Here is a 9,611-nt window from a genome sequence, read left to right as displayed (position 1 = left end):
AGAGTGCTGCTCCTGCTTTTTATTTCTCCCTCGCAGCAGGCTCTGTCATGTTCAATCCATCACGGGGAAGCCCCCGTAGGACGGTACATATGTCCTAGTTCAAGGAAAGTGCTTTGTCTCTGTCAGGGGCACCCGTGCCGGGAGCGCAGGAATGCAGGTGCTCGCGCCCCGCGGGTGGGGAGCCGCCCGACCCCGTCCCCGAGCCACGGCGAGCGCCCCGCCTGCGGCTGGCACCCCGCGGGCTGGCTGGCACCCCGCCTCGGTGGCCGCGTCCCCAGCGGGACGCAGGGTCCCCTGCTCCCAGCCCTTCCTCCCCATCCCCACATCCTCGCTGCGGGCTGGCGGGAGCAGAAACAAAGCAGCTGGGTGATGCCTTCGAGAAGAAATAGGAGGACACGGGGGTGCCCGTGGGCTGGCTCGCCCCCAGGGGAGATGGGGGGACACCTAGGGAGGAAGGGGCACGTCCCTTGGCAGCGCATCCCAGGGCGGGGAGGGCAGGGCCAGCCCCCCCAGAGGCGTGGGAAGGGGGGGAAGGCGAGGGCTGGGGGCTGCAGCGGCTGCTCCCATCGCTCCCGCGCTCCCGTCTCCTCCAGCCGACCTCCGCCGTCACCCCCAGGGGCGAGGGGGGCCCTGGGCGAGGGGTGTCCTGTGCCCCCCCCCAGCCCTGCCATGCAGGAACAACGGCCCCTCGCTTGCTTTGCTTGCTTTTATTAACAACTCAGTGCAGGTTTTCAGAGACCAAATGGTTTATAGACAATTTGCTTTCATTTGAGCTTCATTACATTTACTTTTTATTCTTTTTTTCTTCTTTTTTTTTTTTTTCTCCCTTTTTTACAAAAACCAGTTGTAGTTATTAACAGCTGTACATATTCTGCTACATACTTTGGTGTAAAGTTGAGAAGTCTGACTCAGTAACCCTCCACCAGCTCCGGTACATGCAGTTCCTTTATTTATTTTTTTTTCCTATTTTTTTCGGAGGAAAACGAAGCGCCGACTTGCAAACCGGTGCCCACGCAGGACGCGAGCTGGCGGTGGCCTTACCACGGGGCGAGTTTGCCATGGGGACAGTTCAAAGCCCCCCCGGCCCTTTCCAACATCCTCCCCATCAATGGGAAGAGGGGGGGGATGCTCCAAGAACCCCGCGGTCGGAAACCAGGCCCAGGGCTGGGGGTGCAGGGGGATGGGCAAAGCCCCCCCAAGATCCACCCCAGCCCCGAGGACCAAACACAAACCCCAAAAGACGCACGGCGCATCCCTGAAGCCCTCGGCAGGGGCCGGCGCGGATCCCTTGGCACCAGGGGCATTTTCAGAGACATTTTTCTGAGCCAAACCCCCCTCAGAACCACTTTCCCCTCAATGCGGTTTGAAAGAGCCTGCTTTTTCCTTGGGCGGGTAATTAGCGCACAAGATCGATCCCATCTCCCCGGCCGAGGCGACGCACGGCGAGCACTAACGAGCCGCGCAGGACGGACGCCCTTCGCCTGGGACAATCCCCTTCTTTTTCTTTCAAGCAGAAAAGGGCAAAAAAAATCTCAAAACCCCCTTCTTTTGACAGGAAAAAACTCCCCCTTTCCCATGAAATCCCCCTTCCAGCCCCATCTCGTCTCTCCCCACCCCAGGGGGGGCTGGTGGGAAGGATGCGATGCCAACCCCGCGGCCCCCCGCTGCACCCACGCATGTAAACCAGGCAGTTCTCACCTGAACCCTAAGCGTTCAGTATTTCTTCTTTGTTTTTTTTTTTTTTTTTTGAACCAGATTAAAATCAAAAATTAAAAAATAATCCATAAAAATGTAGTATAAAAATTCTCTTCCATATGCTACAATACAGGGTGAGCGCTTCTGCTACACAAATACTTTTATTTCCTGTTATGGTTTTTTTTTTGTTGTTTTTTTTTTTGGTTTTTTTTTTTTTTTTAACCCTTTAGTACAAAATGCTGAAACGCAGGCCTGTGCGGGGAGGGGGTTTGCTTCATCGGAACCTAGATACCAGAAGACACGAGACCGTACAGCCCACAGGACCCTACCAAAGCCAGCCCCTTCCCCCCCACCACACACAAACCCTACTTGTTAGTAAACTTTGCTTTTAAAAAACCTGTATTTTAAAGGTTATCAATTCTAATTCTTTACTTTCATTTGAATACAAAACACGTAAGTTGCTATTATCTTTCGTGGCTCCCTGAGCTGAATTTACTATGCTTTCTTTGAAATCACTCCTCATTGCTTCCGTCCGAAGACCAAGAAGGGCTTGCGCAGACGATCCCGCAGCGTGGGCTTCCCCTTTTCTTCAAACATACGAGCACAAAAAAAAAAAAAAAAATTAAAAAAAAAATCCATATATAAAAAAAAAAAAAGGTGATTGTGTTGCTGATGTCCCATCAGTAGCTGAGGATCCGAGCGAGTCCCCCGCGGTCCCAGCAGCGTCCCACCATCACTAACACACCGAACAACGCACGGGTACGACAGTAGGAACAACTTTCACCAGTGGACATCTTTGCTCAGCCTGGATACGCGCTGCACGGCAAAGTCACGTCCCAACGGACGCTTTTTTTTGGGGGGGAGGGGGGGTGGGTGGGGGAGGGTTAAGGAAAAAAAAAAAAGTAAAAAAAAAAATAAAATTGCCACCACCAAAACCATCAGTGGAATACAATTACAGCAGACAAAAAATACACAACTAGTGTACCGGGAGGGGTCCCCCACCCTTCCAATGCTATTTACTAGTCCGTTATTTACATTTTTCACAAGTCTTATGCAGGATGCACAAAAAAAAAAAAAGTCACAATAAAAAATAAGTCCTTTATAGTGCCACCAAAGCGCAGACGGAAAGAACCAGAAAACCAAAAAAAAAAAAATAAATTCAAAATAAAACCCAAAACCCTAAAACCAAACAAAAATTCGTTTAGGGCTTCAATGTGTGCCATATTTGCAGACCTCCAAATAAATCCGTGTGTGTGGTACGCCGGGCCCTCGAGGCAGAGCCCCGCCGGAGCGTGCCAGTCCCTGGCCGAGCCCCGGAGGCTGCCCTGCTGCAGCCCCCCCGAGCCCCCGGCCGCTCGCCGCCGGCCGCCCGAGTCCTGCCACCGCCGGTGCCGGGAGCTGCCAGCCGTGCTATAAAATCCACGGTTAGTAGATGACCTCGTAGACTGTGGCTTTCTTGTCACCAGAGCCCGTGACGATGTACTTGTCATCCGCTGAAATGTCACAACTTAAGACGGACGAGGATTCCTTAGACTGGAAAAACAAGGTGCGGGGAGGGGGGGGGCGGGTGGAAAGAGAAAAACCATCAGTTTGGTTTCCCCCGATGAGGCTTCTGCAGCCACGTGTCACCGGGCAGCATCCACAGAGCATCCATCACGCTGGGTAGGGATCTGGCCACCCCCCAAAAGGATCCCCCGCCCCTCCCCAGGGCTGGCAGCCCCCCAGGATGATGTCGAGAGGGGAGGGGGGTTCCAGGTGCTGACCACCCCCCCCCCCCTCCATCGCCCTGCCTGAGAAAGAGCCTCCTACCTGGAAGATGCTCGCTCCGTAGGGCGTCCTCCAGGCGTTGAGCAGGTTGTCTTTTCCAGTACTCACAAACCATTTACCTGCGCCCGGGGAAACACGGCCTCAGCACCCAAAAGCTGCTGCCGCCCCCCCCCCCCCCCCCCCCCGGCCCCACTGAAGCCATGGGCCAGACCCCACGGCTGCCCTCGCCCCTGCCCCTGGGGGCTTCTGGCTGGTTTTGCCCTCAGAAATTGGAAGATTTTTCCAGAAACTGGAAGATCTGGAGATTTTCCCGCAGATTTTTTCCGGAGATGCTCTCCCCAGCCCCGCTCCCGAGGGGCCGCATCCCAGCGCCGGCACGTGGGCAGGTGGTGGTTCACCCCCCGCAATGCCAACGTGCCACCACCGCTGGGCAGAGCGGCTAAGGGCGGGTTTGTGGGGACAATCCTTATCTTCTTCATCCGTGGGACGGATCCTGCTGGAAGCCGCCCTGCTCAGCCCCCCCCCACCACCGTGCCATGCTTCCAGCCACGGTCCCCACGCGTGTCCCCAAGCTGTCGCCGAAGGAGCTGCTTACCGCAGTAGGCGAACTTGAGGGAGAGGACGCAGCTCTCGTGGAGGTGCAGCTGGTACTTGTCGGGTTTCGTGTGGTGCAGCACCTCCACGTTGCTGCTCTCCATGCCCACCGCCAGCCACTCGCCCGTCGGGCAGTACCCCAGCGAGAAGATCTGCGGGAGGGACACAGGGGTGGCTCAGCACGGGGGCGGGGGGGGGTCGCACCCGCCAGCTCTGCATCCCTGACAATTCCCTGCTGGGGACAGATGCCGATCACCGGGGCACAAGCCGTGCCGGAGGTGATCCCGTTGGCCATTTGAGTAACGCAACGGCTTTGCCCGCAGCGCTGGCAGCAGGGCCAGCAATTCGGAAGAGAAACAGCCCGGCGGGGGGGGGAAGGGCACAGCCGGGTCCTCTGAAATCACCGAGTGGCCGCCGAGACACGGGCACAGCAAAGCCAGGAGCCGGCGGCTGGCATCTGCCTTGGCCGAGGCATCCCGGCTGAAACGCAGCCTCTCGCGGGGACAGCGCTTCTGTCTTTGGACAGAAAGGACCCTCCTGGCATTCTCCAGAAGAGGAAAACTCGGCAGGGCTAAATAAGCTCTAAGCCACAGCTAGGAACTGCGGTGGCACGGCTTCTGGTCACCCAAGCTCCACGATGGCGAGTGTTCATGCAGTTAAAGTCCCGGCCGCCAGCGCCGTGGGGTCGGCAGCTGGGACGCAGCGGAGACCTCGGCCACGCAGATGCCGTTCTGGACCCTGATCATACAACTCCAGTCTGACCAGCCGTACGGCATTGCTGGAGGCGGCTGGCCAGCCCTGAAGAGGCGCAGCAGGGCTCGGAGGGGCCATTCCACCGGTTCGGAGCAGTCGCACAAGACCCACAAATGCCAGGGCAGCTCCGGCCCCACGGAGATGGCTGCACGTGCCAGGAGGACACAAGGTCCCAGCTTTGTCCCTCTGGGACAAGGGCTCTGGGAGGGTCTGCAGGAGCCCGAGCCCTGCTGCCATCCCACCTGCGGGGCACCCAGAGCCAGCCGGTAACAGCCACGGGCACCCCAAGGCAAGCGCTGCTTCCTTAACGGCAGCCTGGTCTTGCAGAGGATGAAAAAAAACAAGGAAAGAGATGCCGAAACAAGAGCCAGGGGAACCCCCCCGGCAGTTCTTACTGCCTTGAACACTCCTCGGTCACACCTAAAGCACTGGGGACAGCCACGCACACGGCTAACGGGCCTGTGCGGGTCGTTTTCCCTCCCACGGCCAGGCACCACCTGGGGGGGACAAACTCCTACAGGGGGTGTCCAGGAGGAGCCGGACGAGGCGGCCGCCCAGGGCCCCCCCTGCTTACCTGGGAGGTGAAGTCGTGCTGCTGGAGCTGCCTGCCTTCCCGCAGGTCCCAGGAGCGCACGGTGTTGTCCAGACCCCCCGTCCACAACTTCGTACCATCGTGCGAGATATCTATGCAGCTGGCACCATCCGTGTGGCCTTGGAATTGCCTTTGAACGACAGAAAATAACGTAAACCTCCAAGGGGAGCGCTGGGAAAAAGGTCGCTTCAAGGGAGCTGGTGCTCAGGCCACATTTAGGAGGCTTCCCTGCACCAAGTGCACCGGGAAATCCAGGGAGCATCCTCTGCCGAGGCGCACCGAGCCTGCTGTGCTCGCTCAGAGATCACGAGATGGTGTTCTTCTCACCACCCCCAAAGGTCCTCACGCCAAAATATGGCCGAAAGACCCCAATTATGGGCTCTCGTCCCTGCTGGGTGCCGAGGCGGGCTCACCTGACGAGGGTCTGGTTGTGCAGGTCCCAGACGGCGATGTTGCCGTCGCTGCAGCAGGAGAAGCAGACTTTGGCATCGGGGCTGATGGCCAGGGCGTAGCAGGCGGGGGCGGAGGAGGTCAGCTCGGCCTTGATGCGGGGCGTGGGGGAGGCCAGGTCCCAGATGGTGAGCGTGCTGGCCTCCCCTCCCACGATCAGCGTGCGGCCGTCGGGGAGCAGTTTGCAGGAGCGGATGTAGTTATCTCTGTTCTGGAGGGGACAGAGACGTTAGCGGAGGGGACGGAGAATGAGTCACCACATTAGAGGGAGGGGAAAGCAGGGGGGGGGACACGCGCTTGGGGACCAGGAGCAACCCGCGGTGGCGTGAGGGATGCTCCAGCTCCCGTGCGAGGCAGCCCCCAGCCCCTTACCAGGCAATCCAGCTGGGAGATGGGGCTCTTGCTGCCCGGCTGGCTGATATCCCAGATCTTCACGCAGCCCTTGCCCCCGGTGTAGACGTGCCTGGTGGGGTTGCTGATGGTGACGGCGCACACCACCTCCCCGTGGCTCAGGGTGTTGATCTGCCGAGCGTGCCGCGGGATGCCGGGACCCGCCAGGGCGTCGTGGGGAAAGGGGACGGGCTGCATCTGCCCGTCGGCACTGACGTGGAAGGAGTAGGCTCTGCCGGGGAAGGGCAAACGGGGTGGGAATCAGCCCGGGAGAAAGAGGTTTGCTGCAAACCCAGCGTAAGGGGGTGGGTGGCATTGCAACCCGGCTGCCAGCTCGTGCCTCGTTAGGGGCCGGGGGCCACCGCTGCTCTCGGGGGCTCGGCCGGACCCAGCCCTGGGTGCAGCCCCCATCTCCCTCCCGCGCACACGCATCCCCCCCAGAGCGCAAAAAGACCAAGAGGGGCTTACGGCTTCCCTCCGGGGATGGACGCCAGGCTGGAGGGCAGGCCGGGGGCTCTCATGGGTGGGTGCGGGTCGAAACCAACCTGCCGAGAGACACACAGACGCGGGTGAGGCCGGGCAGGAGCCGGGCACACCAGCAAACAGCTCCCCATCCGCGAGCCCGGGCAGGTGTGGGGACACTCGGCAGCTCCCTCTTTTCCCTTGCTGCTCAATAGCCAATCGCTCCTTTTTCCCTGGCAGAAAGGGGAAGGACTGGGGGATTAGCCAAAGGTTTCTGGTCTGCAAGGACCAGCGCGGGACGTGCTCACCCTCCCCATGCTGCTCCCAAGTCCCCAGGGACAGGAGGAGCCGAGCCATGCCCAGCACCCCGGCTGCAGGAACCCCCATCTCCGCATTAACGGCAGCGTTTTGCTTCTTGTTTTTGCCTGTATTTTGCCTTAAAGCGTACGATTGAGTGTTTAGCAGGAGTAAAGAAAAGGGGGCTGCACGGTGGGTACTTCCCACACACAGCGGGGAAGGACAAACCCCAATGTCGTGGCACACGCGCATCACCCCAAGGGGAGGCATCTCTACACCCAGCACCTTTCGACAGCGGCCGAGTCGAAACGCAGCCGGTGAGGAGCCCCAGTTTTACAGCTGACACAGGGAAGCCTCCCCCTGCACCCCTCCGGACCCTCCCCACTCCCACCACCCCACCGGGAGCCAGAAAAGGAGCTAAAAGTGCTACGTACAGCTCCAAAGCTCACCATTGGCGACCGGCCGTAGGCAGCGGCGGCGGCAGCAGCGGCGCTCATCTGCGGGGGGATGTTGTGGAGCCCCGCGTAGGCGCCGGGGCTGGTGAGCGAGCCGTTCATCTCGTGGTGTCCCATCATGGCGAAGGGAGCCGCGTAGGAGCCCGCGATGGAGATGGGCGTCCGCAGGGCCGAGGCTGCGGGAGGGATGGGGACGCGGTCAGGGGACGGAGCCCACCCGCATCCAGCCCCGCTCACCCCAGAGGAGAAGGTGCAAGGGCTGGACCTCCCTCCTCACCCCATCTCTGGCACGGGGAGCACCTGAGCTGCTGGCACCCCTGCCCTGAGCTGGATTGGGTCCCTGATAAACCTGAACCCCCCGCCGCCAAAGCTGCTGTGCCCCTGGAGGGCACGGGCTGAAGCCATGCCGGAGACAGCAGCAGAGAGGTGGCACTGGGGGACCCGGTACCCACCCAGGGGGTCCATGCCGGTCGGCTTGCCAGGCATCGGCCGCAGCCCCGGGGTGCTGCTCGTCCCCGGGGTCGGAGCGTCATTCCTGGGCGTTGGAGTGTTCGACTTGAGCCCGGGCGTCGACGATTTGTCATTCTGGATGGAGAAGGGATGAAAAACAGAAAAGGATGAGGTTCGGCCACTGGCATCTGCAGCCCCTGCTCGGCAAGCCCCCAGACTGGGCCAGCATTCCCGGCCAGGGGGGCCTGACCCCCCCCGGCAGAGCGAAGGACGTACGTGGCCCAGGTCTTTAGTCTTGGAGGAGGGAGTGCTGCTGGAGGAGGCGACCGAGGCCGGGCTGTTCGGCGCATCCCCCTTCTTCAGCCCACGGGCTTTGTCTATGCCATTCTCCGGGGGGGAGTGGGCTGGGCTGACCCGGGGGGTGGCGGGGTCCTGCGAGACAGGAGAAAGCATTGGCACCCCCAGCAGCGGGGAGGGCTCCCTCCGGCTCCTCTTTCAGGCAAGAACTGGGCTGGTGTCGGGGGACCCCTAAGACATCGCCCCCCCCGACCCCCCCAAAGCCCCACTGTGCCGCGGGGAGAGGAGCGGACCTGCCAAAACACCCCCACGGCTCACCTCGTTGGAGACGTCGACCACCAGGTCGTCGCTCTTGTCACCATCGCTGTCCTGAAACACAAAGCGAGTTACATCCCGCAGAGAGCCACCAAACCCTGGGGCGACAGGCAGCCCCCCGGGAAGCCGAACCCCCCCTCCAGCAGCACAGCAGCAGGACGCAGGTCACCTTTGGAAAGTATTACCCAAATCCCGCTTTCTCCCACCCAAAGTCCTGCCCGAACGCCCTGTGCCTCGTGCCACCGCATGCCCCTGCAGCTCTCAGCCCCCCAGCCGCAGCGTCACCGTCCCTGTCACTCACATATCGGCTCATGCTGTCCTTCTCCTCTGCTTTCCGCTTCTTGGAGTCGATGCTGTAGTCCGTGGAACTCCGGTGCTTTTCGCTGGCTCTCAGGCTTTCCGAGGGCGAAACAGAATTATTCTGCAGCAACAGAAGAAACTTTTTAAGGTGGAAACAGAAGGAAAACAGGCAGGACTCGACGAGCAGCAGCTTACAAGGTGCCTCTGACCCCTTCGGGGAGCACCAGCCCCATCATCCTCTGACTCCCTCAGGGAGCACCAGCCCTGTCACCACCATCCTCTGGCCCTCACAGGGATCATCATCCCCATCACCATTATCCTCTGGCCCCCACAGGGAGCACCAGCCCCATCACCATCACCCTCTGCCCCCCATGTGGAGCACCAGCCCTGTCACCATCATCTTCTGTTCCCCATAGGGATCATCATCCCCATCACCATCATCCTCTGTGCCCCCCAGGGTGCACCAGCTCCATAATTATCATCCTCTGCCCCCCATATGGAGCATCATCCCCATCACCATTATCCTCTGGCCCCCCCAGGGAGCACCAGCCCTGTCACCATCATCCTCTGCCCGCCTCGGGGAACACCAGCCCCGTCACCATCATCCTCTGGCCTCAGCTTCTCCCCAGCCCAGGGCAGGGGAAGGGACTGGCACAAGGGCTGGCACCCATGAGAGCCCACGGGTGCTTCCTCCGGCATCAGGAGAGCCAGGGCTTCACCCCCGCCATGTTCATTAGGGGAGCAAAGGCACCGCTTCAACCCAGCCCCGGCCAAGCTGCACCGGCAGCTGAGCT

At 60.4% G+C, this 9,611-nt stretch overlaps 1 protein-coding gene across 16 annotated transcripts in view; it reads right to left on the bottom strand.

Annotated features, from left to right (window-relative positions):
* Positions 1-277: 277 nt before the first annotated feature.
* Positions 278-9,611, bottom strand: part of TLE3 (TLE family member 3, transcriptional corepressor) — a 30,550-nt gene continuing 21,216 nt past the window's right edge. For 4 of the 16 annotated variants that reach the window (XM_074600165.1, XM_074600167.1, XM_074600168.1 and 1 more), the window contains 12 exons: positions 8,819-8,938; positions 8,521-8,571; positions 8,182-8,337; positions 7,908-8,040; positions 7,435-7,631; positions 6,710-6,786; positions 6,224-6,473; positions 5,815-6,062; positions 5,384-5,531; positions 4,058-4,208; positions 3,505-3,581; positions 282-3,228 (listed from right to left, as the gene is read on the bottom strand). In XM_074600165.1, the coding sequence (XP_074456266.1) occupies positions 3,121-3,228; positions 3,505-3,581; positions 4,058-4,208; positions 5,384-5,531; positions 5,815-6,062; positions 6,224-6,473; positions 6,710-6,786; positions 7,435-7,631; positions 7,908-8,040; positions 8,182-8,337; positions 8,521-8,571; positions 8,819-8,938 (1,716 nt within the window). In that variant the 3' untranslated portion in view covers positions 282-3,120. Of the gene's footprint in view, positions 3,229-3,504; positions 3,582-4,057; positions 4,209-5,383; positions 5,532-5,814; positions 6,063-6,223; positions 6,474-6,709; positions 6,787-7,434; positions 7,632-7,907; positions 8,338-8,520; positions 8,572-8,818; positions 8,939-9,611 lie in introns of all 16 variants that reach the window. The other 12 variants (XM_074600159.1, XM_074600164.1, XM_074600162.1 and 9 more) reach the window with 8 other exon arrangements.

The sequence above is a fragment of the Larus michahellis genome, chromosome 9, assembly GCF_964199755.1.
Source record: "Larus michahellis chromosome 9, bLarMic1.1, whole genome shotgun sequence".
Classification (NCBI taxonomy): domain Eukaryota; kingdom Metazoa; phylum Chordata; class Aves; order Charadriiformes; family Laridae; genus Larus; species Larus michahellis.
Note: the sequence above shows the minus strand (reverse complement) of the source record. Positions and strands in the feature narration are given on the sequence as shown.